Source organism: Lutra lutra, chromosome 16 (genome assembly GCF_902655055.1).
Source record: "Lutra lutra chromosome 16, mLutLut1.2, whole genome shotgun sequence".
Classification (NCBI taxonomy): Eukaryota; Metazoa; Chordata; class Mammalia; order Carnivora; family Mustelidae; genus Lutra; species Lutra lutra.
Window position 1 is genome coordinate 2,301,023 of NC_062293.1, and position 17,062 is coordinate 2,318,084.

General features: G+C 54.6%; 1 protein-coding gene across 2 annotated transcripts in view; it reads right to left on the reverse strand.

The window, feature by feature from the left end:
- Positions 1-17,062, reverse strand: part of CCDC40 (coiled-coil domain containing 40) — a 36,010-nt gene that overhangs the window by 14,760 nt on the left and 4,188 nt on the right. The window contains exons 4-10 of one of the 2 annotated variants that reach the window (XM_047708603.1): positions 14,685-14,829; positions 13,292-13,485; positions 12,420-12,503; positions 12,126-12,345; positions 7,097-7,254; positions 6,802-6,924; positions 4,216-4,337 (exon numbers count right to left, since the gene is read on the reverse strand). In XM_047708603.1, coding sequence (XP_047564559.1) covers positions 4,216-4,337; positions 6,802-6,924; positions 7,097-7,254; positions 12,126-12,345; positions 12,420-12,503; positions 13,292-13,485; positions 14,685-14,829 — 1,046 coding nt within the window. The remainder of the gene's footprint in view (positions 1-4,215; positions 4,338-6,801; positions 6,925-7,096; positions 7,255-12,125; positions 12,346-12,419; positions 12,504-13,291; positions 13,486-14,684; positions 14,830-17,062) is intronic. The other variant, XM_047708604.1, reaches the window with a different exon arrangement.

A 17,062-nucleotide genomic window follows, 5' to 3' on the forward strand; every position in this document is an offset into this window, starting at 1 on the left:
CATAGTAGAATCTTCATTTGCGTGTGACACATTGTTTCTCCTGCATTCTGAGACGTCCTGTGGCTGTGCACTTTTCTCCACTGGTAGTAGCTGATCCTTTGAATAAGTTCTTATCCAAAGTTCTTATTCAAAAATCAGGGGCGCCTGGTTGGCTCAGTGGGTTAAGGCTCTGCCTTCGGCTCAGGTCGTGATCTCAGGGTCCTGAGATGGAGCCCCACATTGGGCTCTCTGCTCAACAAGGAGCCTGCTTCCCCCTCTCTCTCTGCCTGACTCTCTGCCTGCTTGTGACCTCTTTCTCTGTCAAATAAATAAATAAAATCTTAAAAAAAAAAAAAAAAGATACCGGGGAGATGTGCCGTGTTTATTCAGCAGAAGACTCACTATCGTTAAGGCATTAGTTCTCCCCCAAAAGATCTTTAGCCTCAACGCAATTCTAATTACAATCGTACTAAGTATATTTTTTCCAGAAATTGCCACACTCATTCTAAAATTATATATGGAAATCTACAGGACCTCAAATTGCCCAAATACTTTTGCAAAAGAAGAACAAGGACCCCACAATCTGATTTTAAGACTTTGTATAAAGTTGTCATTATCAGGTCCATGTGGTTTTATTTGTGGAGGGAGCAGAATCAGGAGTCCACAAACAGACACACCGACACACAGACACACGTGGCCAATTGATATTTGACGAAGGGGACACGGTCTTTCAATGGAGAGAGGACGGTCGGTTCAGCGGCAGTGCTGGGACTGTGGGCAAATGGACGGAACTTGGGTCTTATGCTGCGACAGACTTAACTGGGGATGGTCACGTACCCACGGGGAAGAATTAGCAGAAGACAAAGGAGGGAGCTTCAGGACCCCACGTCGGGCAAAGATTTCTTCAAGAGGACAAAAAGAGCATGAGCTATGAAAAAAATTAATTAATGGACTTCATCAACGTTTAAGCCTCTGTCCTTCCGAAGCCACCGTTGTGAGAATGGGAAGTCAAAGCCACAGGCTGGGAGGAAATACGTTCAGAGCACACGTCTGAGAGAGGCATTGTATCTAGAATATATGAAGATCTCTTCTGAGTCAGTAACGAGATGAGCCCCTCAATATAAAAAAGAAGGTCTCTAGGGGGCAGGTCAGCGCGTGAGAACGTGCTCAACCTCGTCAGTCATCGGGGAATTGCAGAGTTAAACCTCCGGCGATACCACGACTCCCCGACTCATGGCTGAATGGAAGGGCTAACGTTAAAATGACTGACAACAGCCAGTGTTGGTGAGGACGGGGGAGTCGCTGGGAATCGCGCTGCTGCTGGAGGGAGCGCAAAATGGAACAAACGAGATTGGAAAAAACATTGGGCGTTTGTGACCGAGTTGAATGTGCGCTCAGCAGCGGTCCCAGGCCGGGCGCTCCCCCAGGGGACGAGGAAGCACTAGATGCCCAGACTCGTACACGCTGTCCCAGGAGCTCTGCCCACGACACCCCGGACCGGAAACAACGGGGAAGCCCGTCAGCTGGTGACCCGGTGAACGCGGCGGCGGTCTCTTTGGCAATAACAAGACACACATGGCCGCGCTGGCACAGTCCCACGTCCCACGTGGGGATGAAGCTCAGAAGCCAGGTGAGGACGGCCGCACGCTGTGTGACTCCATCCCCGGGACCTCCTGGGAATGACGGGGCGGGCGGGACAGAGAGCAGATGGGGGCTTGGCGCGGGCTGGAGGTGGGGAGAGGATGGGACTTGGGGATGAAGGAAATGGCCCGTCATCTTGAGGGCCCGGGGGGGTACTTGCCTCTGCCCATCTGCCACTCTCGCAGAGCTGGGCACGGACGAGGGAGAACTTTTGTACATAAGAAATCTGCACATAATTTAGCCTCAATAAACCCAACCTAAAATAAAAAAGCTACTCATTTTCTTTTTTAGGAAGTAGCAGCCTTATAAATGTCTAAAATCTGACAATAAAAATAAGACATCCAATTTCAAAAGACACAGTCACAAATTGCATGACAGAAGTCTGAACACGTGGTAAGACATACGTGCGGGACAAGAGATGCCTGTGAGTGCCCAAAATGCTAATAAATTGTCATTGTCCCCGAAGGAAAAAGACAGTGGTATTGTGAACCTTTTTTCCTGTTTTTCAAATTTCCTAGAATGTGATCACTTATCCTTGGTAAAGATTATTTTTAAAAAACACACTTTAGGGAGGCACCTGGGTGGCTCAGTCAGTTAAGCATCTAACTCTTGATCTTAGCTCAGGTTGTGAGTTCAAGCCCCAAGCTGGGCTCCACTTTGACCGTGGAACCTGCTTTAAAAAGACCAAAAAAAGCAGTATCACATGCTGATAAGTCACATGAAGACAGAATTGATCACTCAATTTAGTCAATGTATTAACATGGTTCCTGTGGAATGGTGGGGATGAAACTTGATGGGATTAGGCTCAAGAGAAATTAGAAGGAGTTTCTGGAAAAGGTCTTATTTCTCCCTAGACAGGGACGCCACCCCATGGAGACCTTGGAAGTTCTGGCCGCCATCTTGAAAAACAAGCCTACCCTGGGCTCCACGCTGGGCATGGAGCCCACTAAAAAAAAAAAGAAAAAAGATAATAGTTAAAAAAAATGAATGAAATAAAAATTTAAAAGGCACTTTAAGAACGTTCTTGATTATGGGGAATCAGGTTCCCTGTTCAGTGGGGAGCCTGCTTCTCCCTCTCCCTCTGCCGCTCCCCCGCTTGTGCTCTCTCTCTGTCAGGTAAATAAGTAAATTCTTTTTTTAAAGATTTATTTATTTATCTGACAGAGAGAGACAGAGATCACAAGCAGGCAGAGAGAGGGGGAAGCAGGCTCCCTGCTGAGCAGAGAGCCTGACTCAGGGGCTCGATCCCAGGACCCTGAGACCATGATCTGCTGGGGATGCCACTTGTGTGCTCAAAACCCTCGACTTCCTGGGTGGCTCAGTGGGTTAAAGCCTCTGCCTTCAGCTCAGGTCATGATCTCAGGGTCCTGGGATCGTGCCCCCCATTGGGCTCTCTGCTCAGCAGGGAGCCTGCTTCCCCCTCTCTCTGCCTGCCTCTCTGCCTGCTTGTGATCTCTGTCTGTCAAATAAATAAATGAAATCTTTAAAAAAAGAGAGAGAGAGTAAAAAAAATAAGTGTTCAAAACATGTTTTTTTTTTTTCTCCCGTTAGTCCGATGGGCGCCATCCAATGACTGAGTTCTCGCCGGGCTCTGGAACCCCCTGTGGGGTGTGACTGTCACGGCCTTTTGGGGAACCACCTGGCAGATCTCTGCACAGACATCCCCCAGAACTCCGGGCTCGACACACTGTAACACACTGTAATAAGCCGGGACGTGGGTGAGACCCTACAGCGGAGACAGTGTGAGGACCCGCCCTGCCTGGGAGGGAAGCCACCCCCAGTCGCTGGGCAAGGAAGGAATGACCTGATATCATGCTGAGCTGATGTCATGCTGAGATCAGGAAAGGTCACCGGGGCAGGTTGGCGAATGAGAAAAGCAAGGCGTTCAGCAGTGTGTACGCAGCGTGCTACTTCGTGTGTGTGTGTGTGTGTGTGTGTGTGTGTGCGCGCCCCCCCCCCCCCGCACGCGAGCCTTGTTGGGGGGGGGGGTTGTTTTGTTTTGTTTTCTTCTTAATCGCAGGACCGAAAAAGAGAAAAGCCTCCTGCTGTCCAAGCCCCCGAGATGCAGAGCTGCAGAGAGCGGCTCACTCACTCCTTCCTGCCCTCAGCCCCGCACCGGGGTCCCCATCACCTAGGGACTGCAGGAGGGCCCTCTTACTGTCGTCCCCCCCCCGCCCCCCCCCACGCGGGCAGGGAGATTAAGACAGGATCCGGGATGGTTTCCGCACACAGGTGGTGAAGAGCAAAGGAGGGGGAGACCTTCTCTCCCAGAGATAAACACCCCTTTCTCCTTCTCCCACTGTTTGTCCTAATCTTCCCAGGAAGCCTGAGAACGAAGCTTTGCCGTCCCCGTACCACAGAAAGTCTGAAAACACTGAATCTTGGTGAACAATAGGGAGCTTTCAGGGCGGAAGCCGGGGCTGTGGGGCTGCAGGTGCACCCCTTTGTCCCAGCAGATCCAGCAGGAAGGACGCCGTGGGCGCCCACTGGGGAGGAGGATGCAGCGATCTGAGTCCACCTGTCTCCCTGAGCTCTCGGCCCCCCACCGTGGTGCCCCTGAAGGGCAGCCAGAGGCTGTCCTGGGTGTGCCCATACCTGAGCGCCTCCTGGATGGTCCTGTGTGCCTCGTCGCGGTGCTTCATGCCCACCAGGCAGGCTGCCCACTGCTGCAGGATGCGCCTTTTCTCCACGTTGATGGTGTCGATCTCCGTGCAGGCCTGCGGGGGAGAGTTGGGGTTATGGGAACGTTGGTCCAACCTCATTATGCTCAAGGCCCCAGGAGGATGTCTGAAAAGCCCCAAACGTCCTGGAGCATCTCCTTCCCCTGTGTCACCCTTGCTTTTCTGACCCTGCACCAGCAAAAGGGTAAGTGTGAAAATAATACAGCCGTAAAAATAATACATCGAAACACCCAGCCGAGCCCTGACTCCAGGCCCCAAGGCCCTCAGTGTCAGGGCTCCAGGAGGAGGAGATGATGGGGAGCCAGCAGGGATGGGCACCCGTCACACCCAGACCCCAGATGCCAGGGGTGGGAGGTGTCGCTGATTCTCGCAGGGAGCACCGTCCACAGACTGGAATTTCTGTCACAAGAGATGGGTACAGCCTTGGTGCCTGACACCCCTTCCCGTAGGAGCCTGAGCTGTCGAGAATGACCTGGCAGCTCCGTGGGAGCATCTGCCAGGTCCTGGTGTGTGTGTGTGTGTGTGTGTGTCTGGGCACGCGTGTGCATGCGTGTGTGTAGTCATATCTCTATGTTATTCTATAGCCTGGAATTAAAAATTAACATGTTGTACCCAGGTTTCTATGTCAGCAAGGGTCTATTTGATTGTTGGGATATATCCTGACTTTTGTGGCTAACGCCCTGCCCTTGGGACTTTGCTATTAAACCCAACACTGTGTCCCCAGTGAATCACTATTCATTTTGCTTGTGGAGTTTTTTAATGCACAACATTTTTGCTTGCATGTTTCTTCAGTAGTTTCCTTGGAATGAGGCCCAGGCGATATTTTGGAAAGGGGCAGGGGAGTCTTCGGGGTGGGGTGGGTATACGGGAGCCCATGTGTTTTTCTGACCAGCCTGGGGGGGGGGGCAGTCCCCTCTACGCTGGTTCCCTTCTATCAAGAGTTCCTCACCCCGTTCGTTCACGGTGTCTGTGGTGCACCTGCTGTGGGCTGCACACTGTTCTGGGTACGGGAAGGCAAAGTGAATGGGACACGGGGCCGCCCTGCCTGGCGGAGACACACCCAGCAGTGAGGGGCAGAAGGCACCAAGAGACACGAGCCCGGGCCTATGCTCACGACCGTCCCGTAGGGGCACAGGGCACGGGGTATCTCCTCCTGTCTTGCATGATCTGTTCCCACCACCAAAGTCACTCATAGGTGAAAGCCTGCTTTCCCGGCGGGTGTCCCGTCTTTTCACTCTGCTGGTGGTGCCCTCAGTCCCCAGGCACCCTGGTGGGCTTGCCTCACCCTCCGCATGGGTTCCGTTAAGAGGGTCTGTTCTCGGTGTTAGGCTTCCAAAGGCCCTGCAACTCCGGATTTAAAGAACATTTTTCTCGTATTTTCTTCCAGTACATGTTCCCCATTTACATTCGTAATCCCATCTGGAATTCATTTTCGTGTCTGGTATGAGGAAAAGATTTAATTTTTCCCCAAATGATGAACCAAAGGTCCCTACTCCGTTGGGCAAGATTCATGTGTTCTCCACTGATTGACAGCGCATTCAAGTTTCCTGCAAGAATTTGCTCCCTCCGGGGCTCTGCTCGTGGGCCCCAAGGCCCGTCCGTCCCAGACTCCAAGCTTCAGAACGGGTGACATTTAGCGGGGTACCCTGAGGATGACCCACCAGCCCGGGGGTTCTGGGATTCTTCTGGCTTTAGCACAAGCCCCACATCTCAGGACACCCCTCTGTTCCCGGCAAAACCCCTCCCGAGCTTCCCTTTCCCAGACAACTCCTGCCCAGTCCTCCAAACGTACGCTTCGGGTAAAACCTCAGAATCTCTTCGCTAACTAGAAACTGCCTCCTGGGGCGCCTGGGGGGCTCAGTCGTTAAGTGTCTGCCTGCAGCTCAGGTCATGAGGATGAAGCCTGCTTCTCCCTCTCCCCCTCCCCCTGCTTGTGCGCTCTCTCACTGTGTCTGTCAAATAAATAAATAAAATCTTTTTAAAAAATTAAAAAAATAAAAACTGCCTCTTTTCTTCTTGGATTCTGATCAGAACACATTCTAGACCCCCAGGTTGGAGGGCCCCGGGCGCTTTCCCACGTGGGCCCACGTGGGCCTGTCCATTTCTGCAAGTGTTTTCTTCTCCCCATAAAAGCGGCTTGTGTCCACGTTCCCGCACACGGGAGCACAGGTGGTGACTCACAGAACAACAAAATAGAAAGACGCGGCCGCCGTTTCCACGTGTTGGCCTCAGCTGCCCTGAGGCCCCTTTGGCCATGCGCCCGCCCTGGCTCAGCCTCCCTGGGACACCAGGGGCCTCTCCTGGGAGGATCCGGCTGACAAGCAGACCCAGGTGTCTGGCCTCCTGGGCTGCCACCGGCCGTGCAGAAGAGGAACCGCCACGTCCCCCCGTGGGGCAGCCAGACACCGGACCGCTTCGGGAGACATGCGGGGAGCCCACGGGCTGAGTGGGGCGCGGGCCGGCCATCCCCTAGCCCTGGGGGGTGCGGGGCGGCTCCTACCTCGCTCACGGCCTTCCGGAGCACCCGCGTGTCCTCGGCCTGGGCGCAGCTCTGAGCCTCCAGCAGCGCGATCTGCTCCTCCAGCCGGTGCGCTCTGCCGGTGAGCTGGTCCACGTGCAGGTCCTGCGAAGGGGACCGCGTTCCTGCGCGCCGCACCTGACGCCCCACCCAGCCCGCGAGCCCCTTGCCCACCAGAGGCCGGGGGGGCGGGGCTCCTGGGAAATGGAAGGTTGGGGGGGAGGGGAGGTGGGGAGCAGTGTGGGGGGCAAGGCCCCGCGCGGAGGCCACAGAGCACCTGCTGCTTCTTCTCCATCTCCGCCCGCGTCCGCTGCACCTCCGACTTCTTCGCCACCTGCTGCATCACGCGGATGTCGTTGCGCACGTCCTGCTCTATGTTCTGCATGTAGAACAGGTGCAGGGCCAGGCCGTCCAGCTCGGTCTGCAGAGCCGCCACTGTGGGGGGAGGGGCGGCGCTCAGTGTCCCACACACATGGTCTCAGTGCCCAGGGCTCCAGAAGCCCCCCTGCCTGGGAACCTGCGGCTTCCAGACCGCAAAGACCCAGACTTCACCATCACAGCCTTGCAGTCCGGTCGGAGATACGCAAACTTAAGTAACCCCCGTCCAGCCATCGTTAGCAGCCGTTCCAGCACCCCCCGCGTCTTAGAGGCCCTCCCTGTGTCTGAGGATCTGCTGAGACCCAGGCAGGCCATGAGGCCTCCTGTTACTCTGGTACATTTCTTACCGCGTAGACATCCTGCATCCTGGGAGGACACCCGCCCAAAGGGGCACTGAGCTCAGCCAGAGCCCCCCACCTGCCCTCGGGACTGAAATGGCCTCGTGGTGGTGTAGGCCGGGAGTGTCAGGGCCATCCTGGGGGCCAGGCCTCACCGGCACAGCACAGCCCGCTCCCCACTCAGAGCCAGATGGTAGATTTCCGTCCAGCGACAAGCCCAGGAGAGAGGCCTAGGGCGGAACCAGCGCTCCCCACGCCTGGCTCTCGGACCTCCAGCCCCCAGAACTTTGAGAAAACAAGCCCCGCGGCCGCAGAGCTGACTGTTCACCCTCCCACCTGAAACATGTGGGACTCACGTCAACCCTTCCTCAAGGGCGCCGAGTTCGACCACCTGCTTTTCTTCTGGGTTGGCTGAGTATTGAAAAGTCACTATTCCCAACGCCCGTGTGAGCTTGCAGTAGTATCAGTAGAGCTGAAGCAAGTCCCCCCCCCCTTTTTTTTTTTTTTTTAGATTTTATTTATTTATTTGTCAGAGAGAGAGAGGGAGAGAGAGCGAGCACAGGCAGACAGAATGGCAGGCAGAGGCAGAGGGAGAAGCAGGCTCCCCGACGAGCAAGGAGCCCGATGTGGGACTCGATCCCAGAACGCTGGGATCATGACCTGAGCTGAAGGCAGCTGCTTAACCAACTGAGCCACCCAGGCGTCCCGAGTTTCCCCATTTTAATGACCATGTTTGTCCCTTCTTCAAATCCCTCGCTCACGTCCTCGGCCACACTGCTACTGGGACGTTTGTCTCTCATTGGGCGGCTTCTAGGAACTCTTGATGCAGTAAAGGCAGGATGGGCAGAACTTGAAAGGGGCTCCCTTGGCCTTTACGCCCCTGCTGTGAGTCCTGCAATGATGTTGCATTATCTGTCCCAAAGAAAAGCACCGGGTGGGCCTGGCCTAAGGAGGAGAGCCCTTCAAAAGCAGAGGGTGGTGTCCAGCCAGTGGCAAAAGAGGACATAAAGGAGATTTGCAGGGTGAAGGGATTTGTGAGAGGGGAATTCTCTGCAAAGCTGACTCGAAGAGGGAAAGGGCACAAGGCAAGGGACGTGGGCGGCCTCCAGGAGCTGAGAACGGCCCCTGCTGACAGCCCCCTGAGCGAGCTGACCCTCAGTCCTACAGCTCTGAGGAGTTGAATTCTGCCAACGGCACGAATGGGGCCGGAGCCGGATTTTCCCAGGTGTTCCCGAGAGACCCGGACACCAGCACGAGTGCTCAGCTTCGAGGTGCCCACGTGGGGGGCCCAGCCGGCCGCATCAGGCCTCTGACCTCGGGCTGCGTGAGTGTGCAGACACACAGGCTTGTGCGGGACCCCAGCGTCTGTGGGAATTTGTTTCCGGGCAACAGAAGAGTAACCCGGCACACATGGAGGTTGTCACAGATGCGAAGACGGGGTTTGCTCCCAGCTAGTGTTTGTCCTTTAACTTCGTCATGCTTCTTAATAAGTTTTATGTTTCTGCATAAGCAAAACTGTCCGAGTCCCCTCTCTGGCCTCGTCCTTCACATCACGCTTCCGGAGACCTGCCCAGCCCGACATTAGCAACAGCAGCCCCTTACGTGTTCTTCTGATGCTTCTGTGACTTCCTGAAACATTTACTGCAACTGACCTTGTTTTTTGTATGGCGTGAAACGGGGTCTAAGTATGCATTTTTGGATGACAAAACGGTCAAGCAAACACACAGTGGCTTAAAGACGCCGTCTGTCCGTTTACCAAACCTGCGGACACGGCCGGATTCCCACGCTAGTTTCGCAGCAGCCTCTGCTCTCCACCTTCTTCCCTGGCGGCTCTGCCCCCTCGGTGCCATTCTGGTGGACTGACACCATGTTAGGACACCTGATAGGACACTTTCCCTGCAGGTAACTCTCCTTTTCAACTTTTTCTGGGGTAGCCTTTTGCGTTTAATTCTCCAAGTACACTTTTGGACCAATTTGTGGAGGGTGGGGAGCATTTTACGTATTGGTCAGGAATCCTCTCTCGCACACTATGCAAAAACGTCTTTAAAGGAAAGCACGAGAACCGATAACCGGGGTGCTCGGTCGAGGGTCCCGGGACCTGGGGGAGGGGGAGGCGGGAGACTGCCCATCCCGGAGCTCTCGACTTTGGAATGATTACTTCTTGAAAATGAGTAAGTTAATGACTATGTTCAACAAGTTTAAGGTCACCCAAAATACCCCGCCGTGGGCTTTAGGGGGAATGGCACTGTGCGGTGTGCGGACTGGGACTGTGTCCTGGGGCTTCCCTGCTGCTGACACAGGAGATTTATTTATTAAAATCTGTTTTATGTCCTTTAGCAAAACTGGCTGCTGTTCTCTGGAAAGGCTCACTCACTTCTTATTAGATCTAAGTATTTTATGGTCATTATGACCCTGGTGAATGAGGGTTTAAAAAAAAACAATTTAGTTCTTAACTGGGTATCACTGGGATAGGAGAAAATGCTAGATCTGGCATTCAGCTACTTTACCTTCTTTACTGTTTCTAGTACTGTTTTTTTTTTTTTAAATTGGTAATCTTGGATCTTCTAGGTAAATGATCATATGATAGAGCATGAGAATTTCGTGTCCCAAATCCTCACCTCATTTACTTTGCCTGCTGGAGACTCCGAGGTTGGGCCCATGGGCTGCTGGCAGCTTCCCCCTCTCCCTCCTGATCCTAGCCTATCCCTTCTCCAGTGGTTCCCACCCAGGACAGCTTTCTGGCTCATTTCCGAAAACATTATAAGGAACTTTCCTTCTAACCTAGTTCGGGATCGACGGCAAGTGTTAGCCCACACCCTGAAAATACTTTGTTTTCCCCTCTCCTATAACTTACTAATCAAATGCATTAAATTAGCAGCTTTCCTAATTTCACATGACTCCTGCATCCCACAGGAAAACCCTTCCTGAGAACCAGGTACTTCTCTTTCAATAAATGCGGCCGAACTCTGTTTGCTACTATTTCATTTGGGATTTTTTTGCCCTGCGGGTGGGTGTCACGTCTGTGTTGGAGGCGTCCACAGCCAGGGCCGCACTTGGCGTTGTAACATGTGCCTGGGAAGTTTCCCAGATTTCCCACCCCCAGAAGGTTGGGCAGCATAGGGGCGTCTGTTCTCGTCTCGGTTAGCAGGGGGGACGCGTCCGTAACCAACAAGCTGGTGGCTTCAGGGAAATCGAAGTCTGACGACGTTTTCAGTTTCTTCAATGAGGAACCCAGTCCCCGGCGCGGCCGTCTTGAAATGAAGAACGACAGTCCCTCTGAATCGTCTTCACCCCCTGGGCTGCTCCTTGACGGACAGCCCGTCTGTTCCTCACCCCGTTCGCCCAAGTTGATTGGCGTCTTGGTCATTTTAAAAACGGAGTATTTTTATCTATCAGGCCAACTTACTTCCTTTCTTTTGCACAAGTTTCAGCTATTTTACTTAATTAACTCCTTCCTCCTGCTTTGTTTGGTTTCTTTGCCCCTTTTCAGCCTCTGGAGGGGATGTTTGGTTTCCCATCTTGCTAATGAGGACTACGCACGGTGCGGGGTTTCATCCGAGCAGCGCCGACCCTGTCGTTTATGTTTGTACCTGTGATTCTCGGCCCCGAATGCACATTAGAATAATCTGGAAGGTTTCAAAAAACAAAAACAAAACCAAGAAGATGTCTGCCTCTCTCCAGAAGCCTGGCTCCACTGAGGGGTGCTGGCGTGGACCACGTGGGGGGCCGTGTCCCCTTTGGGCCAGTCTAAATTCTGTCCCCGCAGAGCCCACGATTCTCTATTGCTTTTGCACGAATGTCGGGTTCTTCTTTTCTCAGTATTTTTTGTTGATTTGGTGCCCATCAGGGAGGGTGCTTGATAAAGGAGCTCTCAGCCCGACTCGGTCAATCCGGAAAGTTCTGCATTGCTTAGGGTCCGAAATGCCTCTTTGCAGGCACACGTTGGGTGTCCGTGTGGTTCTGTTTTCTCCCGGATCTGTGTAGGTCGTTTTTCCCCATTGTGGTAACCACACACAGCGGATAAACCAACTTGGAGCAAAAAAGCCCCACAGACTGAAATATTCACAGCAGAGTGAGCAAAATGGAGGTTCACGGGGTCGAGAGCCCGGCCCGTGCAGGGGTGGGGGTGTTTGACGAGGAAAAGCCCTACTGCCACATCTGGTCCCAAGCCTCCAGGTCTTGCCGGCATCGGCCACACAGCGGACCACCGCTGCCACCAGGCTGCCGCCATCCCCTGGGCCACTGGCTGGCTTGGGTAAGACGCTGTGCTTGGGGTTGGCCTCACTCCTGTGTTCCGCTTATTTAAACCCTGCCCACGCCCCGCCGCCTGCCAGCCTCTGCCCCTTTTGTCTCCGTCCACTTTCAGAGCTGCTTGGCCCGATCAGGTGCCTTTCAAGACATCGCTGCCTTCTCTCCCTGAAGGGCTGGGAGCTCCCCGAGGTGGGAGGACGGGACCACACCGTGTTTTCTGGATGCCCCGTGACGGCACACAGGGATGCCTTTCGGGGATGAGCTCCCCATGGGGGCGTGATCCAGGCGGCTGGAGAGGGCACCCGGGGACACGGGTCTGCGCGGGACCCCCAGCCTTACGCTTTTTGCGCTCGTTGTCAGCGGCCTCGCAGGTCCTGGCGTGGAGCAGGCGCGCGCTCTGCAGCTCCTCTTCCCTCCGCCGCCGGGCGCAGGCCGCCACCGAGTGCAGGTCGTGGCTCCTCTCCAGCTGCATCTGCAGCCGGGCCAGGTGCTGCTGGACCCCGTAGAGCTCCATGCCCAGCTCCTGCCGCTGCACTCGGCTTTGCTTGGTGGCCACGCTCTGCGGCAGGGAGAGAACCGGGTCACGGGAGGGAGGCGCACAGCCGTGCGGGCAGCGGGACGGGCACTACGCACCAGCTCCTGGAGCTCCAGCTTCAGACTCTCTATCTGGCGGTTGAGGTGGTTCTTCAGCGCGGCCTGGAACCTCACCATCAGGGGCTGAAACGACAGAGAAGTGAGCATGGTGACCCGCCCGCCCAGGCAGGGCCCCGCCTAAGCTGCCAGAGCTCTCCCGGGGCGCAGAGGACTTCCGGGCTGGGGGCGCCCCACTTCTGCCCAGGACATGCGCCGGCAGCCCTAGACTAAGGGCCCCTGAGGTCCTGTCCCAGGCGCCGAAGGCCTGAGTGCGCATTTTTGCACTATGGCAGAGTGAGCTGGGGCGGTGGTCCTGGTTTCTCCCCGGGGTGAGAGGGTGAGGTGAGCACGGTCGGAGCTCCGAGCAACAGCCCATCTTTCCCACTGGGGGCACCCGGCTTTCCTAAAGGGCTCAGACTATCAGGATGCGCCTTCCCCGCTTTCTGGAGCTGGGGGGGGCGCGGGACCTCACAAGCTGGGGTGCACCCCAAGCAGGGGCTCGGAACCAGGGTGACTGTGCCCCCACCCAGCCTCCTGGATGTCTGCAGACTTTTCTGGCTTCGAGGCTAAGGCGCAGGGGCTCTCCTGGCATCTGGCGGGAGGAGACAGGGTCCTGCGCAGGACAGCCCGACCCCAGAGAGTGACCAGGTCCCATGTCAGCAGTGCCAATGCCGAGGACTGCTGAATCTGGACGAATGAATGGAAAGGAGGAGGCAGTTCACAGAGCGGTTTTGCCCAGTGGGTGAGGGCGGCGCGGGGCAGGGGGCTGGGCGTGGGGCGCGCGGACAGCGGCCAGCTCAGCAGCGGGTCCGGGGGCATCTCTGGTCGTGCTCCGCATCAGGGCACTAGCAGGGTGGGGAACACGTGCTTACATGGTCGGGGTCCAGAACCACCAGCTGCTGTCCGTCTTCCTCGGCCTCGTCACTCCCCTCCGACTCCGTTCTCTCCAGGGTCCCCTCTTCGCCGGTGCTCAGCTGCTGGATCCGGTCCAGGAAGGCGGGGACGTCCCCTCTCTGGGGTTGTGCACCGGGCGCCTCTGGGGGGACACCTGGGGGCATAGCGAGCACTACTGAGGCGTTAATGCAGTGGCTAATGAGGCTACTCTGCTGGTGCTGTCCGGGGACGCTGGTTTCCAACCTCGGGCAACACCACGGAAAAGAAAAAGACAAGACGTCACATGGGTTAGGGCTCGGACGTGGGCTCACAGCGTCTTCCGTTCTGAATCTTCTAGTCGTCGGTTTAACATGTTCCACAGAAAGGGTTGCATTTCAAAGGTGATGCATATGACCTTTGCTATATTCCAAGAAGGAAATCTGTTTTGTAGATACTTTTTAGACAGAAATAGTGAAGAGGAAGGTGGCTTCTTACTGATGGGCTACACTGATTTTATTTCTTTAATGGGAAACAGTTGATGAGATTGAAAAGAATATCAGTAAGGCTCTAGTTCCAGCTTTCCAATCCGCTGGAGCTGGAGAGATCCTGTTCTGGGTTGTTTTTTTTTTTTTAACTAAAGATTTTATTTATTTACTTGAAGGAGAGAGAGCACGAGAGGGGAGAGGGTCAGAGGGAGAAGCAGATACCCTGCTGAGCAGGGAGCCCGATGTGGGACTCGACCTGAGGACTCCAGGATCATGACCTGAGCTGAAGGCAGTCGCTTAACTAACTGAGCCACCCAGGTGCCCTGATCCTGTTCTGTTTTTAACTCGTTCGGGTGTGCACTGTCCTCACGTCGCTGTGAGTGGTGGGAAGCTTTATTGGTTGGACCATCCATGCTTGTGTATCACGAGGAATAAGAAACATCCTGGTCTATTTTCCCACGTTCACAACACGGGGATACGGGATGGGGTGTGCCGTGCAACCGTGGAGACTCAGCAAACATGCAGGCTTAGGGGTGTTGATGCCGAGCCCCCCTGTGAGACCGGGAGGCAGGGAGGGGTGGCATCGGGGGCTGTGGTCTGGGATGCCATCGGCTCTCCCAGTCAAGGTCTGGTTCTGCTGTGTACTTGGGTAGGTCACTAAACGACTCTTAGGGTCTTTGTAAAATAGGAGAACGGTTCCTCCTCATTGGGTTACTGTAAGGGTTAAGTGAGAGGAGACAGAGTGAATGTTCTGTAAACATTATCCCTACCTGTTAATGACAGTTCTATCTTTCAGCTCGCAGCCGAATGGGAAACGAGGTAGCAGACGATGAAGGAGTGGTACCCCCTGCCCAGACGGGGAGGGAAGGGGCTCATCCCGTGGGCAGGACAGCCCCCGGCGCGGTACCTGGCTCCTGCAGGCAGGACTCCTCCGTGCTCACGAGCAGCTCCTCCGAGTCCGAGGACGTGATGCTGCTTCCCTGGCTCAGTCGGAGGTGGTGTCGCACCCCCAGAGGAAACACTTCCTGCTCCAGCCCTTCACTGGTCTTTTTCTAGAACAAGAACGACCAAACCTAAATCAACGAGGCCTTAATCAGGACCAAAAAGTTATTTGATTTTGATCATTCAAACTTCAACATCACTGCCGAAGCAGTACAACTCGGTCGGAGAAGCGTCTGCCTCTGGCGCAGGTCCTGATCCTGAGGATCTGGGATGCAGCTCTGCTTCGGGCTCCTGCTCCGTGGTGAGTCTGCTTCTCCCTCTCCCTCTGACGCTTCCCCTGCTTGTGCGTTTGCTCTTGCTCTCCCCCAAATAAATAAATAAAATCTTAAAAAAAAAATAAAGAAAACCATTCGGATATAAAGATTATTTGGCTTTTACAAAACAGAAACACCTACCCGCCCCCACCCCACATAATTCGGGGTCGGTCTCTGCCTGTCTTGATCCACAGCAAAGATCAGTGAGGAAGCATGGGCATGTCGTGCATGGGTGTCTCTACTCCCCAGTGCTGATCTCCCTAAGGATGGTAAGCAACATCTCTGAGCAGCCTCTTTATAAAAGGATGCTGGAAAGCCTCAGCCCCGGGCAAGCACCTCCCCAAAAGGCTGTTTCTACTTCTCCTTTCGCAAAATATTCCAATTTAGGGACATTTTGTGTTTTTTGTTGTTTCGTTTTTTAAGCAGGCTCCCCACCCAGGGTAGAGCCCATCACGGGGCTGGAACTCATGACCCGGAGAACAAGAATGGAGCCGAGGTCAAAGGTCAGACGCGTAACAGACGGAGCCACCTGCGCGCCCCTAGTTTAGGGACATTTTGATAAGAAAATACCTTCTCTTGTTCAAAGTGCCTCTCTCCATTTTAGCTTTAAAAGAGACTCTGGCGATGATTACTGTGGACAGTAGTTACCACTGGTGGCGATCTGGCCGTGCACGATGCTGTGAGGCAGGTAGCTGTCCCCTCAGTTATCCGAGAGGAAGCAGCCTCACAAAAGATAAAGACCTTGCCTGAAGTTCACACACACGGCCCAGGGCAGGCTCGGAGCTGGGATGCCTCAACCCCCAGCTCCTGCTCTTTCTAATACTTCCTCAGATGCTGCTGCTTCTAGAAACCATCTCTTAGGCAGCCAGAACCATAATGATAGGACTGGGGACCCAGAGTCAAAAGCCTGCCTCGGGATGTCCAGAAAGGGCTTCTCCTACTAAGAAATCCATGAGGCTCCCCCACACGCTGAGACACACAGCAGCCCCCCCTCTGCAATTCCTGGTCCTTCAGAAGACAGAGCACCAGCCGCGAGGACGGGAAATGGGGCGCTCCCTCAGGCTTGTCTCAGACCCTCTGGCGGGTCACCTTTGGAAACTATTTCCCAGTGAGTTTTCTAGAAATGATACCCAAGGATGGAAATTAGGTTATAGCTCAAGAAGTGACCTACACTTCCAATCTCCTGGACATCGCACAAGGTGAAGACCATTGTTATTGGAGCTTAATTAGCGGTCGTTAGATCATGTTACTTTCCGAAGTTATGAACTCTTTGGGCTCACCATGTGGGGTGGGATCGTGGCTTTGTGGTTCAGGATGGTGGGTTCGGAGGAAGAGCAACCGTTACAGCTGTGTGACTCTGGGCAGGGAATCCGTCCACCCGAGTCCTCATCTGGACATGGGGGTGATCAGGATCCTCCCCAGAGGGTTGTTGTCAGTGTCACTGGGACGGAATGTCAAGGGCAAAGGCGTGTCCAGACCAGAGTCAAAGATGGAGGAATGTAACCCTACTCCTTGCTTTCTTTCCAGAACAACTCAAACCTGCAGCCAGCAAGGAGGGCCGGGGCTGGTCTAATGTGGGGTGAGGAGGCTGGGATTCAGAAGCCATCCCTGTGTGAAGTCGTTACCGCACAGGTGACAGGCCTGGGCCTGATGACAAGAGTCCCCACCGAGGACAGCCTGGCACAGAGTCAGAGCCCAAATATTTGGGGGCTGGCTTGGGTGGGGTTGGCCCAACAGGGACCAGGGCAGCCTGGTGTGGGGGTGTCTGGGTTCAGGTGTGATGAGGAGAGTCCACTTGGGGGTGGAGAAATGCAGTGGAGGTTCCACCCAGGGAACTGATCAAATTACTAAATGTGTCAGGGAGAATGGGACCAGCCTTCTCATTGTTGGAAAAAGGACTTGGAAATATGGAAGGGGAGGACACTGAGAGGAACCCACTCGGCGGTGAGCTGTGTTAGAGTGGGGTTGGCGTGAGATGTGTGTGTATGGTATGTACGGTGTGTGTGGTATGTGGTGTGTGTGTGTGCAC